Genomic DNA, 18943 nt, shown 5'->3' with positions numbered 1-18943 from the left:
ATTTTAGTATGTAGCCTACATAGCCTACTAGAACACTTTTCAATTCTGTTCAATTCAATTCACAAAAATTAATTGACAGGCATATCCTATTAAATTATTTGTAAAGCCTTTTAATTGTAACCATTAAAATGAAAACGTAGCCTACAATAAGCATCCAAACTAATGTGATGTGGCATCAATACTGACCTTTATGGCCTGTTTTAAAGAAAGAAGGAAAATATTTACATAGCCTTCGCATTTTATTTTGAAACCAGGGCACTTTCATTTCCTGGTTTAGTCACGTGATCTCCCAACATGGCCGCGCGCTTGAGCTGAGTGGTGTAGGGGCAGTTTCATCTTTCAGACAGGTTTGAATGACAGCTGAGGAGCTGCGTGTCGCATCTGACATCTGCAGAGAGGAGAGGACAAAAACCCAGTCGACATGAGCAAGGACGCTTTAATCCTGTGAGTATCTCTGAAATAACAGCCTTACATCACGGTTAACCTCGCTGTTTGGACAGACTGACGTTATGAAACATGCCTGCGTATTTTTATTTTTATGAAAACACTTTTTTACACAACAACATGAGTTGAATTTCCTTTAAGCTGCTGATTTGTAGTGAAGGCAGGTGTATAAACCTGCCCCCACTGCAAAATAGAAGCGTTTCCTTCTCCTGAATGCTACAAATTAACCCCCGAAAAGCACCAGTCCTTCCTCTGTGCAGAACTCTCATTCCGAAAAGCAGCGCTTTAATATCATATCACTCATATTTGAAAGTGGGTTCGCTTTGCAACAGGAATGGTTAGCTCTATCGAATCGATTTTATCTTGTGATAAAATCGGCATTAAGATAGTTGATCAAAAAGTGGTAAATTCTCTCCTAAATTTAGGAGAGAATCCTACTATTAATGTTTTTTTTTTCAATTGGCTCAACCTCTATTGTGCCTTATATTGTGCGAATGTTTATATTGATAGTTGGTATTATTACCTCATTACTGCCATAAGAAAGCAGAATCACAGTTTTTGCTCTTAGCTCAATTTAACACAATTTCACAATATAATTTATTAGGGGGCCAAGCCCGAGTAGGGCTGGGACCGCGTTTTGCAGAGCAACGCGGTTCCCAAGCCCTGCGGGGCAGGGAACCCTATTGTTCTTGTAGGGATTATTATTCCTATTATTATTTTTCTCCGCGAGAAAGTGGTGCTGCAGCCCAAACCGTAAAGGGTTGGGACATGCCACTTGCATAGCTTATCCAGGTCCATCCAAGGAACGCAGACAAATGAATTCAGACATGCCGGCCACTAGGTGGCGCTACAACGGCAGAAAAACGCGTTTGGGGCTATAACTTCAGCACAGAAAGTCCGACAGTCAAAAACTTGACATCCACAGATGCCCACAAGTCAGCTGCATCTTTTGAGATAGGCCACGCCCATTTGCGTATATATACATTTTTCGCCACATCGCAAAAACTGTGTCGGTCACCAAAACATACTCCTCCTACAGTTTTCGCCCGATTTGGACGAAACCAAAAGCATTATGCTCTACCGACTCCCACGAGCAAAAGTTGGTCAAATAATTTTTCTACGACCATCGGAAGACCAAACGGTAGCGCTTTAAAGATTTGCGAAAATCCGTTAAAAAAAAAAAAAAGAGGGATTTTCTTGAAACTCAAGGGAGACTATCATGGGGCATACCTGAGCCTATGGCCAAAATATGGGAAATAAATTTTTATGTGGGCCGGACTTATTAAAAAAAAGAGTTTTTCAATTTTGTTGCCTGTTTTCGCCATTTTCTAAGTCTTTCGGCGGGAAAATGGGAAAATTCAAAAAAGTGTCTTTACAATGGAGAGGATGACAATTTGATTTTGCTATAACTCCCCAACCGAACATCGCACATTCAAAAACTTGACATCCACTTGTTTGTTACATTGAGCTGCATCTTTCTATCTAATGTAGTTTTGCGAATGTCATCCATAGGAGGCGCCAAAACCACAAAAAGCAAAGAAAACGCGTTTGGGGCTATAACTTCCACACCGAACATCCCACATTCAAAAACTTTACATCCCCGGATTCCGTGAAGCGAGGGGCCGGCGCCGCGGACGAAGACGCCCTTTCCCGAGTCGCGTGGGAGGCTTGGCCCCCGTTCACAACTGCTTGCAGTTCTAGTTTAATTTGGAGTCTGACAGCAGGTCTGCATGTGTAAACATTGTATCCAACCTAAGTAGGCCTACGAGGTAAACTGAATTTAAGTAACAGTAAAATGAACATAAGTGGTTTTGTTTGAAAGGAATTTCAGGTGCCAGTTTTAACAGATTTCTTAGATGTACGTCCAAATTAGAGATATGATGCATCCCCAATAGGCTACTTCCACGGTGGCCTTGCATCCAACCGTTTTCCTCCTGTGTGAAGATGATAAGAGTGCAGACGGGTGTTGTATCTGTCATTATCAGGGTGTCATAGAAAGGCCTTGAGCTGGACAGTCTGACATGATCACTGGGGACAGGGAGGGACATAACTGTGTCTTAGATAACACAAGCTTATAGTACAGCTTACTTTATGAAAATTGAAATTTGGACATTCTGCACGGTTTGTATGTGTTGTAATGTGTGGCCTCACTGCAAACACAGTAGAGCCATAATCTCTTATCAAATTGAATCAGTTGTCTTCTATAAACCTTAGTGAAATTGGTGTGAATGATATAACAGATGGGAGTGAACAGGAGCAATACATGTGACTTAATTATTGTCCACAACCATGTCTTTTAATGCTAACCTTTGCATGTGTACATACATTCAGGGCTGCATTTGTTGCGATTACTGGGTTATGTTGTTATTCTGATATCTGTTTGACTCTTTTTTTTTTGTAACACATTTAACCCACAGCTGCACCCTTTTCATATTGGTATATTGTACCATTGCAGAGAGCTACAAACAAAAGAATGATGCTGATTTTTCATCTATTTATTAATTTATTTTTCAGCCCGGAGGACTTCCCCCAGATCAAGAACGATACATTCCTGAGAGCGGCGCGCGGGGAAAAGACTGAGCATGTCCCTGTGTGGTGTATGAGACAAGCTGGCAGATACCTACCAGGTACTACTGGCAACACTTATACTCTTTTCTCTTTGCCTACAAAACTTTTTTCTATAATATTAACAACAACAACAAAAAAATTAACGTGTTTTGCTGAATGTTATTTTTCAGAGTTTCGTGAGGCTAGAGCAGGGAAGGACTTCTTTGACACATGTCGGTCACCAGAGGCCTGCTGTGAGCTCACCCTGCAGGTACAGCAAAGCCCTATTCTCCTGTTAGGGCTAATTCTGAGGGATTTAATACCATTTAGAATTAATATATTAACAACATTATTCAAATTTTGATTTGTTGTATTACTGACAAAGCTTTATGAATGATCCGAAGCATTGTAGCCTCACACCCAAGACAGCAATCCAACAGTGGAATAGAACCATTATCATGCCAAACACTGTCTGGAACCATTTGAATTTAAATTTAAGATATTACATTGTAGGGTTTGGAGCCCCAAACGTTAAAATGAATTTTCAAATAAACAGTGACAGCCTTCTTACACTGATTCACTGTTTACATCCTTAGTAGTGGTAGTACAGCAGTGAATAAACAGTGTTATATTGTGGTGACATGATGGTTGGATAATTGATAATGAAATATATTGAGGCCACAAGACAACAAACCACAACCACATTAATGTAAGTTATCTATTTTCTTTTCTTTTTTTCCCCCTCCTGAATGTTTTTCCACTCTCAGCCTCTGAGGCGTTTCCCCTTCGATGCCGCCATCATCTTCTCTGACATCCTGGTTATCCCACAGGTGAGACCACACATGTGTTTCTGTCATAGCTATGGGCTCAGTGTACGAGTTGTAGTATAATGCTAAATTAAAAAAAAGACTGATATTGGAGAGGGGTTTCTTATATGGAGAATTCTAGCCTCCCTTAGCTAACTCTGTTTTAGTTTAAGGGACAAAAAATGGAAGGACTGAATAGTGGACTTAACTGTGTTATGGTGGACAAACGCACAGGTAAAAAAAAATTATTAATCTCTAGATCATGTGCTAAATATGTTTTGAAACTACCTTTTGTTTATTTTTGGAACAAAATCCTCCTTCCTATACCTTTTTTGTAATGCCTCATCTTTAACTCAAGGGGCTGGTTGAAGTGTACATCTCCGGGACACTTTCTTCAAAAAGACAATACCTCTCACCAACTGTATCAAATACAAGGCACCTGTTCAGTTTTTCCTGTATCTTTTATTGAATTCCTTTTAGGCCATGGGTATGGATGTTCAGATGGTGGCGGGCAAAGGTCCCACGTTCCCTGATCCCCTGAAGGAGCCCGAGGACCTGCAGCGGCTGACGGCCAAGGTGGACGTGGCCAAAGAGCTGGGCTACGTCTTCAGAGCCATCACCCTCACCAGGCACAAGATAGAGGGCAAAGTGCCGCTCATAGGCTTCAGTGGAGCTCCGGTAAGAAATGGCACAGACACATCTTAAAGGCGCAGCGTGCAGTAAACGGAATTGGATGTTTTTCAGAACAGACATAGTAGAAATAGACTATGATATTCATAAGTATGTTTTTATAAGTGTATTAAAATATATTAGAAAAATTATTACCTAGTTTTATATATGAGAGCAGGGTGGAGGCCGCCATGTTGCACCGCCATGTTTCTACAGTAGGACAGAACAGGCAAACCGCCTTACACATTTTTATATATAGTGGGTGTCCGCTGGAAATTCACCTTAGTAATATTGAATAAATAACTTAATATTGTAGAAAGACGTGAGGCAGTGGTGGATGATACCATCTGAAGTTACTAGCTTGTTGTCCTTGAAAGCCACCGTAGCTTCAGGAAATTCTCAGAACTGGAGGGGCGCAATCTATATTTCTCACTACTGTGATGCCAGAATACACCTTAACTACGCACTGCACTTTTAAGATATATATAGAATATCAAGCATATCAGTTAAACTGTTGTCTAAATTTGAATTATTTCTTAATTCAGTTCAACAATTGTGTCAAGCTCAAACAAATGATATCAATTGTATGTTGATTCCTCCTCTTCATTGACAGTGGACCCTGATGTGCTACATGATAGAAGGTGGAGGCTCACCCACTCACTCTAAGGCAAAGCGTTGGCTGTACCGTCACCCTGAGGCCAGCCACATGCTGCTGAGGATGCTCTCTGATGTCATCGTGGAGTATCTGCTGGGACAGGTGGCCGCTGGAGCTCAGGTTAGACCCTACTACGCCATTTACAATCTATGGATGCACCTGTACAATGCTTACCACTGTGTGATTGACCACCACTATGAAATAGGCAAATTCAACTTTACAATGGACCACAAAGGACTGTTAGTTTTGTTAACTTAAAGGTGCCACGAGGGACTTTCAGTTTTTGTTCATTCTTGCAACCCCTTTGGACAAAAAGCGGTAGTGTTTTTACTACACCAGCTGTTGTTCCTGGGTGAGCGTACCCATGACAAAGGCATAAAGAAAAACTATATAAGAAAATGGCATTCTTTGCACTGATGGTGTCGTTTGCTGTAACATGTCATTTATGATCACCAGAGGAAAAATTAGACTGTTACAGAAATATTTAAAAGTTCCTCTTAGCACCTTTTAATCGGGTTTCGGTTGCAATCCTGTTTAGCAAATAAATGTCCCCCTCGAGGAAAAAAAAGGATTATTACACACAAATTCTAGACAATGTTACACCAACAGTTACATTTCTATTTTGACTGCAGTTTTCACTATTTTAGGGCAGCAGTTTGGCTGAAGGAGGGGGGGGGGAGGGGGGGTCAGCCTCTTTACCTGCTCTGAGCTCCTCTTAGAGGCGTCAAGCACCCTCTCTGCTCGCGAGTCCTTGACCTCTAACCTCCTGGAAGAGCAGTGTGAGAAAACGGAGAGAATTATTTAGCACTCCACAGCATTTTTGACATGATTTGTAACGGAGTGATTATAATGACTGCCCAGCACCAAACAGCAGACAGACTATGAGGACAACAAAGTGGAGCATGAAGCAGCTAAGGAGCCAGATAATTACACCTATATTCATTGTTTGAATGATAATACAAGGTGGAGTCACTTCTGCGGAGAACGCTTGTTGTCAAAACAACTCTGTCAAAACCAGTGAATATCTACTCGCATACTGAGCGTGTGTGTGTGTGTGTGTGTGTGTGTGTGTGTGTGTGTGTGTGTGTGTGTGTGTGTGTGTGTGTGTGTGTGTGTGTGTGTGTGTGTGTGTGTGTGTGTGTGTGTGTGTGTGTGTGTGTGTGTGTGTGTGTGTGTGTGTGTGTGTGTGTGTGTGTGTGTGTGTGTGTGTGTGTGTGTGTGTGTGTGTGCCGAAAGAAGGGCCGGTGTTTTATACATAGCACAGGTTGATAATTGCACAGTTGAATGACTGTGAGACCTGTTTTATGAACTGTGCATGTTGTTAACATGATTGCTGGATGAATATAAAGTGATTTAACACGTATATTTACAAAGAAAAGATCACTTACGTCTCCTTTTAAACCCTCCTGTTGTATGTGTGTGTGTTGTCCAGGCTCTGCAGGTGTTTGAGTCCCATGCCGGCTGTCTGGGGCCGGTGGAGTTTAAAGAGTTCTCTCTGCCCTACCTGAGAGACATCGCTCGCTGTGTCAAAGACAAACTGAAGGAGGCGGGCCAGGACGTTCCTATGGTGAGACCCACAAGAAGAAATGTGTTTCCTGCCCTTTTACTGTATATGCCCTGATCAAAGAGATACAACACACACACACACACACGCCCCACATTGACACACACAATAGTGGCAATACAATAATGTCAGCTGTCATGTGAGTTCCCACGCACAAAAACACACACACACACACACACACTCACACGCTCTGTGACGTCATAGTATTTTAGTATAGGGGAGTATTTTAGTCTGTGGTACATGTTTTTTTTTAAACCTAATTTCAGCATGTTCTTGACAATGTCTATGACTAATGATTCACAACACACCATCTACCTGTGACAGCTGTTTATGTATTTATCTTCGGTATCTTTTTGCTCGTTCTTTTGATACAATTACTTTCTATATTGGTCTCAATCCTCAGTCCTATTCTGATCATCACTCCAGCACTGTGTTTGTCCCAGGAGGCATCATTAAGGATCCATCTGGTCTGACTTGAAATAACAGTTAAGCTTTATCACCACAAGATGGCAGCACTTAACCAGAAATGTTTTGCCGGCGATTGTGCAGAAGTTGCTCCTAAAGTCTCGTCCATTCACTAGTGTGTGTGTGTGTGTGTGTGTGTGTGTGTGTGTGTGTGTGTGTGTGTGTGTGTGTGTGTGTGTTTTTTACAGATTGTGTTTGCAAAGGATGCACACTACGGTGTGGAGGATCTGTCTCAGTCTCACTATGATGTGGTCGGACTGGACTGGACCATTGACCCACGATCAGCACGGTATCACACACACACACACACACACACACACACACACACACACACACCATATTTTGACTTTACCACTGTCTTCCCAGTAACTATGTGTTGGTTCTGAAATGACAACACGTTACAAAAAAAAAAATCCACCTTAAAATCTAAGTATAAACTGCAACGTCTATCTCCACTGTTAGAAAATCACTTGTCTGCACCAAGCTCTGTGTTCAGTGTGCTGCAACAGCCAATTGGCCGTTTAATTTTTTTTAAATTTTTCAACCAGATCTGGCTGGCTGCTAGAGTTGAATTGTTAAGATATCTCTGTAATTTGAGCAGGAACAAAAAAAAAAAAAAAGATCAATATACACAATTGTCCTCAGTCAAAAATATATCAGATACGGCTACAGCCCAAAAAAAAAATCCACTGTCATGCTCAGACTGCAGTTATGAGCTTGAGGCCAAAATGGAAGTGTGGATGTAGCCAGCTGTTGCTTTAATGGTGAGCCTTTTACCTTAGGAGCAGGTTAACCATTAGTGACCTCTCCTTCGGCCCTGGTTTGTCACCGGGCACAGGATTTAAGTCAACAAACGTCTGTGTTTCCTGCTCTGCTCATCAAATACTTAACCTGTCGGCTAAAGGATTAACTTTTGTGAGTGTGTGTGTGTGTGTGTGTGTGTGTGTGTGTGTGTGTGTGTGTGTGTGTGTGTGTGTGTGTGTGTGTTCAGGGAGCGAACAGGAGGGAAGGTCAGCCTGCAGGGGAACATGGACCCATGTGCTCTCTACGCTCCAAAGGTAACTTCCACTTCTGCTTGGGTTTAGAAAAAAAGTAGAGAAATCCTATTCTATGTTACCTTCCATTTAGTGGTCTGGTTTGCTGTTACAGGTTATGTATGATCATCAGAGGAAAGAATTAGACCGTTTCATGAACATTTAAAAGTTAATGTATGCTCAAACTGTTGGGTTTGGACCACCCTGCTTGTTTATATAGATATATCATATAACACACTTGACCTCAGCCATGCGCAGGGTTCAGCATGAGTTGTTCAGTAGGATCCTTCATTACTCCTCTTTTTTGTTACTTACGATGCGCTGTGTTCTATTTTAAAATTTCATATTGTACTTTCTGTGTTTCTCTTTCACTTACATTTTGTGTGTGGGTGTGGCACTTTATAACTGTATGGTTCAAAAAGTACCATTTAAAAAAAAAAAAAAAAAAGCCTTACTTTATTACTTACTTGCTCACTTCTCCCTGCCTTCAGGAGCGCATTTCAGACATAGTGAAGAAGATGTTGGAGGGATTTGGTACCCGGGGCTACATCGCTAACCTGGGCCACGGTTTGTACCCGGACATGGACCCAGAGAACGTGGGCGCGTTCGTGGAAGCCGTGCACAAGCATTCTAAACGCATGATCAAACAAGAGTAGAGACCAATTATGGAAAATACAATGTACAATAATGCATAATTTTATTAAAAACTATGAACAATTGTGTGCTTTTGTGTTTGAATATGAGAGGGGGAAAAAACTGACCTCAGATCTGTTTTCAGCAGTCAAAGAGGGAAAATATAAACCGCACTGACTGACTTAATATGAATGTATCAAAACAAAACATCACATCTTTAATACGCTGAGCTGACTGGATTACGCGTGTCCATTGGAATTTTTTTTGCAAGTACATGTACATCAAAATTGCATTTTCAAGTTGTATGGGATTTGTATTAATATTGGATCACTTTTAAAAAAAATGCACATAGATGATTTTTATGATCCAATCAAACTCACCAAAATGTTGCTCTGGAAACGTACAAACAGAGACAAACTTGGACGGAAAAACAAACAACAAAAAGGATACAAAACCGCTGTGAAGACAAAATCTGGTTATTTTGCAAAAGGGATGCTTTATTGCAGATCTTAAGAATTGTTTGTTTGTTTTTGTTTAAAGAAACATGTCAGAACAGACACATAGTTGATCATTCCTGCCAGATCTCAGCGCAAAAGGCTTTTATTTTTTTTAATCTAATCACCTCAGACAAAGTGGCTTATGAAGTGAAACGCTGTGTAAGCATCCTGAGAGGTCGCGCTGCTGGCCGAGGCCCATGGGGGGGACGCCCTACCAACTGAGCTAAGGGCGCCCCCCTGAAGAGGTGTTTTTAACTCATTGTTGTTCTAATGTCCTTTTCCTTTTGTCAACAAATCCCTTGAAAACACCAAAGCCAATACTCAATAGGTTCAGGCTTCCCTTGTATTGTGCGTGGCACCCAGCTAATTTGTTTTGTCTTAAAAACAAGGTTCATCTTTAAAAACAGGTTACAAATCTATAGTTTCCTCTTAAAATAAGGCTCAGTCATTTCCTAAAACAGTTGGGTGCTGTAGCTTTTAGCCAACGCCAAGGGACTATTTTCAGCTGTGGATGAATACTAACTAGGTGGACTTGTGTTTATGGCAGCAGTAGGCTATGTGGGATTGAGTGAGGCAAAAAAACAAAAATATAATAGAGCTATATGATTCGGTTTGGGTGTTTTCAATATATATATATATATACTGTATATATACAAAGCTAAAAGCAGCTGAATTAATGTTGATCATGTAAAAAAAACTCTTTCCAATGTGAATCCTCGCCCTCATTCAAAGCCTTTGAGTTGCTGGAGTAACATAAACATACACACACACACACACACACACACACACACACACACACACACACACACACACACACACACACACAAAGGCCCCCCTCCTTCCTTCCCTATTGCGTAAATAGCAGAGATAAATGAACAAAAAATCACCGCTGATTGTCGACAGGTAAGACTGAAGAGGCTGTGTCAGTGGGCCATCTGGAAACAAAGCGACAGGACGTTGTGTGTGTGTGTGTGTGTGTGTGTGTGTGAGTGTGTGTGTGTGTGTGTGTGTGTGAGAGGGAGAGAAGGTTGTTACAATGAATCTATGCTCTTTAGAAATGGAGATCAGTTTCCACATTGTCGCCCTTTAAAGGCTTTGTCAGGAGAATAATACACAAGTGTTTGTGTTTGTGTGTACGTGTACATGTGTGTGTAGGCGTATGAGTCATTTCATTGTGTGCACTGGTGTGTGTGTGTGTCTGTGTTTGTGCTTTTATGTGCTTATTCTGTTCTGTGCACATTGAGATTGAACAGGTGGATGTACAGTATGTGTGTGTGTGTGTGTGTGTGTGTGTGTGTGTGTGTGTAGGTGAGTGTGTGTGTGTGTGTGTGTGTGTGTGTGTGTAGGAGAGTGTGTGTGTAGGTGTGTGTGTGTGTATGTGAGTGTGTGTGTGTGTGTGTGTGTGTGTGTGTGTGTGTGTGTGTGTGTGTGTGTGTGTGTAGGTGTGTGTGTGTGTGTATGTGCGTCCCTTTGAAGGAGGTCCAGGCTCCATCTCTCACCAAATCAGCCGGCCTGAAAATCCAATCTGCCTGGAGAGACAGCAGGCTGTACATCATCTGCCATGGATGGACACTATCAGCTTTATCAGTGACCGCCTCCCCATCCCAAAACACACACACACACACACACTCACTATACCTTTTCAATGACCACATGCATGAATGAACACACACAGTGCCGCAGTGACAGAGACTGATAGGCGTTATTACCATAGTGCTTGTGGAAGGGGGGCAGGCAGGCGGGGGAGAAACTGAATCTGTGAAGACCTTGAGCTGCTTCTTCTTCTCACTAATGCAGATGCTGACAGCTGTGACTGTCCCTTTGCTTTGCTGAGGAAGACTTGGTATCGCACCACGTTCTGCCTGCTCTGCTCTACAAACCCCCACTGTGACCCACATGCCTGCGGAAGTAGCAAAGAACCGAATTGGAATCAACTCTCAAAACTGCCAAAATGTTGTTTTGGGGTATTATTGGTCACTGGAGCTTAATTGTGACAACATGTGTATATGCAAAGGTCTAAAAAAAAGTCCCCCGCTGAAATATTACCTCATGGATTTATTTCATTTATTTGCACCATAGCTGTTGACCTCTCTGCCTCCTAGTGGCTATTAGCAGGTATGCTAATATTTTACTGTTGACAGATGGAACTTAGTAGTGGCTTCCCAAAGTTAGAGAGAAAACAACCCTCTCTCTTTTTCTCCACCTCCACCTTTCTGAAAACATGTGTCCAAAGGCAGATTTATCTCTCCTTGTGACATCATAAGAGGAGAAGCCACGCCCCATCATTACCAACCTATAGCAGCACTACCTCCACCTATGATGAGCACACCCCATGATACCCCATACCCCTAATTAGCAAAAGTGAAATTTAAACCGCCAGTTAGATTCAGGGCCAATCAGAGCAGACTGGGGCTTTTAGGAAGGCGGGGCTTTAACCCATTGATGACTATGGCAATCTAGGATGCATGTCCTTAATGCCTGAGGGTTTTCTGAAAAAATAGTACGAATTGTCAAGTCTACCAAAACCTTAATATCTAAGCCTGTGTAGCACATAGAAACATGAAATAAAATACATTTAAAAGGTAAGGTTCACAGGTTTTATTTAAACATGCTCCCTTAGCGCTTACAAACCAACAAATATTTCAAAAAATCGTCAAAATTAGATGAATTAGAAAAGTATTAAATATTGTTAATAAATAGATGCAATGTGTTGTGTGATTTTCGTCAGTAGTCTATAGTAGACCTTGATTCTGCGCACCAAACGCCACTAACTGTTCTGTCGCCGACCTAGCCGGCGTATTTTTTTTATTATTTTGTTTTATTTTTTAATTTTTAATTTTTTTGATTGACGTGATTTTCGGCAAACCACACAACTTTTGGGTGGTCACGTGGTCTTAAAAAAATCAACAAAATCCACCTCATGTGTATTTGAACCAATGACAGTGCATTCTATGCTGCGCATGCCATGAAAATTAGATAAAGTAACAATGCTGCGCGATGCAGCATCAGGCAGGAGAGCCAATGTGGCATCGCGCAGCAGCCGTCATCAATGGGTTAAGAGACAGGGTCTTAAACAGAGCGTTTCAGACAGAGGCTGAAAGGAGGCAATTGTACTGTGAGAAATATGAAGGGTTTTGTGATCACTACGCCATGAAAACAGTTAGTAGAAATCCAAATGACAATTTTGAACCTGAAAATGAGCATAATAAGTGACCTTTAAGACAGTTGGACAGGCATTAGAGAGGGATGCACATCATTTGAACAGGCTCCATTCAACATGGAAGTTGAGTTGTGCCTCTTTGATAGAAAAGCTATTCCACCATCTTCTATGGTTCTGACATAGTGCCTCACACAGGGTCTACATTCATGTGTATTGTGAGCAGCAGCTTCAGTATGTTGTGCCTATACAGTACATAATATGTGTTCAGGCACAGTATTGAGTGTAGGTCATCTGTGTTTTGGCAGCGTTCAGGGTCCAACACAAAATCAATATAGTTGCACGTGTACAATGGAACAAAATAGACTTAAAAACTGCATTAAGAAATATCTTCCGAACACGTTTACATGCACTTAGCATGAGTAAAACACGAGCCATTACTCAGCCTGTATAGACTCTATGTGGATTGATGGAGTGAGAAAGAGAAGGGGGGATGCAGCGCAAACGGAGGGGAAAAAGATTGAGCATATAGCAATCACTACTCCATCTATCTGTCGGGATAATTAATATAAATCTGCTCCTTTACCATCCACCAATCAATCTAGATTCAGTCTCACAGAAACACACACACACACACACACACACACACACACACACACACACACACACACACACACACACACACACACACACACACACACACACACACACACACACACACACACACACACACACACACACACACACACACACACACACAGTCATAAGCACACTCAGCACTTCTGGCTGATTGTCTGCTCATATGGCCCCGCATAAACCTCTAATGAACGAGAGAGAGGCGGTGAAGGAGGGAGAGAAGAAGAGGAATATTCTGATAAAGAGACAAATGAGTGAAAGATTGATGGAACTATCAAGCAGCCTCGGTGCGCTTCATTTAGCATGAATGTCCGGGGGGTTGGATGGAGTGAAAAATGCCTGTTTGTGCCACACCAGCTGGGGTACACACTCTGTAGCAAGTATCTTTATTCTGTGCATTGTAGTGACAGAGGACCTCTCATAATTGTATGTATTGCATATAGTACTGGGTAGTGTCATCCGTAAAAATTGCATCGCGCTTTGATGCTTTGACGTTGATATAGCGTACCGTAGCCAAAAAGTGAAATAAAAAGAGGTAGTATGGCTGTCACTATTTATTTAAACCTTGAGTTATGGTTTGTGAATGTTGAAAATGACTTAAAATCATCATTGGAAATTCTAGGAAAAAAAGAAAAAATCCTGGAGAATGTGTGCTCAGTGAATATCCCCTCAAGATCCCCTAAAGTGGATGCTGAAAAGAAAATCTAGTGTTAACACACAGCCTAGGCTCTGTAAACTGGCACGTTGCTCGCTCCTGTGGGCCTTTTGTGTACATACAGTGTGTTTACATACTCCTGTACAGAGCCTTGGTGGTGTATTAACACCAGATTTTTTTTTACAGCTCACAGACAGGTAGCAAATCGTGAGGAGATATTTACTGATTTTGACAACAAGCGTTCTCCAGAATCGCTGACACCACCTTTAAGTCACACGGTAAGTAATGCCTATTGGTTCATCACAGAGCAAAGGACAAGGCCTCGTCACGTGTTTCACACTTTATTCATAGAAAAGCACTGAGATTCCAACACAATATAAAATGGTAGTAGCGTTACATAAATAGTAATAAATTCTCGCTTTATAGACAGTAGCTCAAGAAGTTGCACACAAAAAAATAAATTTAAAAATTAAAAACACAATAAAAACAAACAAGTGTCGATGATAAGCTATCATACTTCTGTGGCAACAAATACTGGAAAATACCTTTTCATTATCAGTAGCACAAAGAGGCAAACGAACACTTTCAATTTTCCCTTGGGTCAGAGAGAATCCAAAACAAGAGAAAAAACTAGTGGGGGGGAAACAGTAGGCGAAACTAGATCTATAACCAGCAAATAGTACTGTCCTACCAAAGAAAGGAAGAAATGATAAGGAAAACCGACAGGATCTGGCTAATACAGGTGTGGTAAAATTGTATCCGATTTCATTTCGTCTGTGAACCAAGGTCCACAACTGAAGGTTAGAAAAAGAAGCGATGGTTGTGGAATAGTAGAAGTGAACTGAAGGGGAGTTGAAAAAGAAGAAGAAATAATTTCAATGTCGAATGAACAGGTCATCTACAGTTGCCGTCTTTTTTCTAACTTGTGTGTATCGTGTATCGAAAAGACACTTAAAGGCTTGAGTCCTGATTAAATTAAAAACCAACAAAGACGTAAAAGCATAACAAAATAAACTTTGTACATTGATCAGGTCAGAAAGGCATTTCCATACAATTTTTTTCTTCTTCTCTCCTCTAAATGTTGCAGCGTCTGGCTAACTGCGAATTGTCCCAATACAAGCATGCTGCTGGGGCCTCGTCTTTTGCCCGACCCCCCTTTTTTTTTATATAAATAGTGGTTCAGCCCACTTTTTCAGGGGGGGGGGGGCTTTTAAGAGGTGACAAGAACCGTCCCAAAGTGGGTTTTTTCTGCATAGTCAGGTTTTTTAGTACGTTATCCGTTTTACAAACGAATGCCTTCCTCATTCTCCTCGACTCCCGAATGACGTGCTTTCCTTTTGGAACACAGATTTTTATTTTCTCTCTCTCTCTCTCTTTGCAAATCAAAAAAGAAAGAAAATAATTACAAATAATAATAATAGTAATAATAGCAAGAAAACTAACCAAAAGAAATGTACACAGGAGCACCTGAGAACCTCAGTTTTTGCCCTTACAAAAATTTTTTTTTTAAAATCCCCCCCCCGCCCCTCCAAAACAGTTCAAGTACACCCCCGCCAAAATAAAATAAAAAATTAAGAAAATAACAAACACAGAACATACTTATCATAAATAATTATAACTTTACAATTTTCTGAATTGACACTTTCATATTTACAATATCTTAAATGCTTAATGCTACTCCTTTTTTGTTTTAGTTTCTTTAAGTGATGTCCCTGAGAACTGAGTTTAGCCTCTCTTTGCTTTCTTTTTCCCTCAGTTTTCCATTTTTTCCCCTTCCCATTCTTCTTCTATCTGCCATTCTTCAGATCAAACAAAAAAGGCCCAGAGTCTTGACTGACTCCCTGGGTTAAGTGGGTGAAGGTAGCTCTAGTGGAATGTAGAAGCAGACAAAAAAAAATACGTATTTTTTTCTTTATTTTTGTAATTTTTTTATAGTATCATAACTGTGTTCTGTTTGCGTGTCTGCCACTCCTACTCAGTCACACAAAGTTACCAGACAATCAATAAATTAAAATGCTGGAGCGGGCAGGAACGTACTGAAGAGGTATCCGTGTGAAGTGCTTGTACAATTACGTTTTAAGTCCTACCAGGAAAAATATTCAAGATCTTGCTGTACTGTGTAGATACTGCTGTTTACAACACTTTGCAATTGGGTAAAGAGAGGAGAGCCTCAACATCTAACAAAAAACATGACTTCTATCGCCGAGGCATGTGGTCTCAAACATGTACGATGAAAATATAACAGTGTTTTTTGTGTTTTGTTTTTGCACTGTGTATCTGCAACCCTTTGTGAAAGAATGATCAGAAGCAGTAGCATTCACAGGTAAGTAGCTTTGGTAACTATAGACCCTTGGTCATCACAAGACCAATGAAGTGGTGGGGCTCAAACAATCAGGGACAGCTAAGTAAAGCATGTATATTTTTGCTCTAGCCATGATGGGGACTAGCACATTTGCCGTGGTTGTTAAAGAAATAGTTACAAAAGATGTTTTTTTTTAGCTTGAAACCATTCCTTTAACTGTGCGTGATTTTTGAAGAAGAAATGGGCAGGCTAATACTTCCCATTGACCGCCAGTATTTGAGATAAGCCAACTACCAATGAGCAACCTTTACCTATTTATTTTTTCTTAAATGCACCCACAGTTGTATGAAATTTGCCTTGTCATGAAGCTGATAATGAGGCAAAAAGCTAAAAAAAAAAAAAAAAAAAATTGAAATATCGCTTTAAAGTTTTAATTAGCCTTTAGCTGAATTATGCTAAAAAGCTTGGTATAATGGGGTGATCATTTGCAGTCATCTTGTCACTAACAAGTGACCTTTCCACGTGAGACATGATCAATTGAACTATGTTTCTCATAAACATATTAATTAGAGCAGAGATCCATGCTATATCTCATCATCTGATAGCACCAAAACAACCGAACCTGGACACAGATTTCAGCTCTGGATTACTGATAAAAGTAAAAAAAACTAAAGGGTTCCTGAGATGGAAAAGGGACTTTAGCTATAGATACCAACAGTCACTGGAGTCACAGCTTCCTAACCCAATACAGGAAGGTGAAACGAATGCCGTGACGTGACGCAGATTTGACTTATATTGCTTATTGACGAAAATCTTGATCAAGCTAGCTGCAGTTTGATAGATGTAAAAAAAAAAAGGTTTTGGCCGCAAATAGCTAAAAAGCAGTGCAGTGGTGTGTCTCTGGAGATGGGAACACTACGACCCCAACCGTTCATCACAGTTTGCGTAATGTCACTGTTAATGGGCCAACAGGAGGACATAGGAGATATACTGGATATATATATATATGTGCACGTGGAGCCTCAGCTACTCTACCTCAGCTACTACAGCCTGAATAATGTGACCCTTAAGCTTCTGGATTGGAAAAATGTTGCATTCCGCAAAGCAATATGGTTATTCCTCGGAAGATAGAGAGGCTTTAGTCAAGTTTAGGAACCTGTTGGTACTGACTTGTGATCAGCAGAATGTGTGTTTTCATTTCTACTCCAATATGCCTTTAATGCAACAAGAGGCCATTTCTGATGGACAACTTAAAGCTGACGGATAATACAGTCGAGGTATGATTAACACTATGTGTGTTTTCGACCACAGTGGGGTTTTTTCTTTCTTTTGGAATGACTTGTTCCTTCCACTCAGAAATACCACTTCCTTCTCGTCTTCTTCCTAAAGCGTCATCCGGCTCAAAGTTAGTACTTTACAATCCAACAAAAGCTTTTGGTTTTTCAAATCGTCATGTGCCTCCTCTTGTGATTTAATCACAGTCTTTTGACTTTGTCATACTAGATCATAACATTAGTTGGAAATGCTTTATTTTCTGCAGTCGTTTCATGCCGTTTCCCCTCCCCTCTTTATAATGCAGCCTGTGTAGTAGAGCAATGCACTGGGAACACTTCCTGGTTCACATTCATGAAAATAAAAACAACAAAAACCAAAAGGACAAAAAAAAAACATTAAGACTTAAGTCAAACTAATGGCTCAACGAAAGAAGTAAAAAATACTAGTTGAATCCAAAACAACCTTTAAATAGAAAAACAAAATAAGTGGAACTACTTCCCAAGAAGAAGATGGTCCCTTTTGAGTAAGTGAGGGATGGGGGTTAAGGGTCAACCGAAGCGCTCCCTCACTAACATCATCAGTTTCTTCTTGCCCTTGTAGATCTGTTTGAGGTTGTCTATGAACTGGGCGAACTGAATGTGTCCGTCCTGTGCCAGCAGAAAAGTCTCCCTGGCTTTGCTCAGGAACTCTATGAACTCGCCGTAGTGGCGCGGGCTGATGTGCGTCAGGCGAGAGTGCGTGGTGTTGATGTACGCCGAGATGGTGGCGTCCAGGAGCTGCCGCAAGGGTGCCTTGTCCGTCGACATCAATTTCCCAGAATTCCTTCTCCCGGGAATGCCTGCCAAACCGGGCGCCGTCATAGTGCACCGCCGCAAGATATCGGACAAAACCGTAGCGCAGTGCACGCTTTTCACCACAAGGGGGATAATGGCGGCGAGTTCGTTTTTGCCAAGGGAGTGACTGAGCGCACAGGCCCACAGAACGTCGTTAATAGCCGGGTGCGTGTCCTGGTTGTAAGCTAGGTTGAGGTGGGTCATAGCGAGCGAGGCTAGCTTAAACGAGCGTAGCGGGTATCCTCTGTGCTCCATGTAGCGCGCGATGGTGAAGAGTTGAGAGTAGGTCATCCCCGTGGAGGCGGCGTCGATGACTATCTGGTAGGCCGTCTCGAAGGCTATGTGGTCCTTCTCGCAGAGCGTGAGGGCGGAGAGGGCACAGTTCTGGGGGTCCTTCATGGCGCACTGTAGGGCTAGCGTGCGCGCGCAGCTAGCTAGCTCCTCGCGCTGCGGGTAGTCCAGGCTGAGGCGCAGGATGGTGTTGTGGGACATGACGGTGGCTGCCACGATGCTGGTGGCCTCGGTGGGCGTGAAGAGAGTGTACCAGCTCTGGAGGATGCTCACCAGCGCACGCAGACCTGAGGGAAGAGCACGTTAAAGGTTTATATGTGGGTCATGTGAAAAAGGGGCAGTTCTATATTTTCAAAAGGACTTGTAAGAAGCCAATAATGTCATCATTTCAGTTTATTGAAATAAAAGTAGATGATGTCATAACTTGCCAATAACATTATACAATTTCTGAACCAATACCGTGATAACATCTAACCATTA

The 18943-nt window shown here is 41.5% G+C and overlaps 2 protein-coding genes across 2 annotated transcripts in view; one reads left to right on the top strand and one right to left on the bottom strand.

Moving 5' to 3' along the window:
• The first annotated feature begins 292 nt into the window (after positions 1 to 292).
• urod (uroporphyrinogen decarboxylase) lies at positions 293 to 8894 on the top strand. Its single transcript, XM_080033815.1, has 10 exons — positions 293 to 444; positions 2959 to 3071; positions 3183 to 3262; positions 3759 to 3821; positions 4278 to 4475; positions 5080 to 5241; positions 6554 to 6688; positions 7339 to 7439; positions 8142 to 8208; positions 8676 to 8894. The coding sequence occupies exons 1-10, from the start codon at positions 422 to 424 to the stop codon at positions 8838 to 8840; spliced, it is 1107 nt and encodes a 368-aa protein (XP_079889941.1). The 5' UTR covers positions 293 to 421; the 3' UTR covers positions 8841 to 8894.
• Positions 8895 to 15258: 6364 nt separating this feature from the next.
• Positions 15259 to 18943, bottom strand: part of zswim5 (zinc finger, SWIM-type containing 5) — a 79597-nt gene continuing 75912 nt past the window's right edge. Inside the window, exon 16 of the mRNA XM_080034316.1 lies at positions 15259 to 18750. Coding sequence (XP_079890442.1) covers positions 17888 to 18750 — 863 coding nt within the window. The 3' untranslated portion in view covers positions 15259 to 17887. The remainder of the gene's footprint in view (positions 18751 to 18943) is intronic.

This window comes from Ammodytes marinus, assembly GCF_949987685.1.
Source record: "Ammodytes marinus genome assembly, chromosome: 9".
In the NCBI taxonomy this organism is placed as follows: domain Eukaryota; kingdom Metazoa; phylum Chordata; class Actinopteri; order Uranoscopiformes; family Ammodytidae; genus Ammodytes; species Ammodytes marinus.
Note: the sequence above shows the minus strand (reverse complement) of the source record. Positions and strands in the feature narration are given on the sequence as shown.

Coding starts and splice junctions, on each gene's coding strand:
- urod (XM_080033815.1), top strand. CDS start 422: ATGAGCAAGGACGCTTTAATCCT. Junction 3,263..3,758: donor GCTGTGAGCTCACCCTGCAG/GTACAGCAAAGC, acceptor TTCCACTCTCAG/CCTCTGAGGCGTTTCCCCTT. Junction 6,689..7,338: donor CGGGCCAGGACGTTCCTATG/GTGAGACCCACA, acceptor TGTTTTTTACAG/ATTGTGTTTGCAAAGGATGC.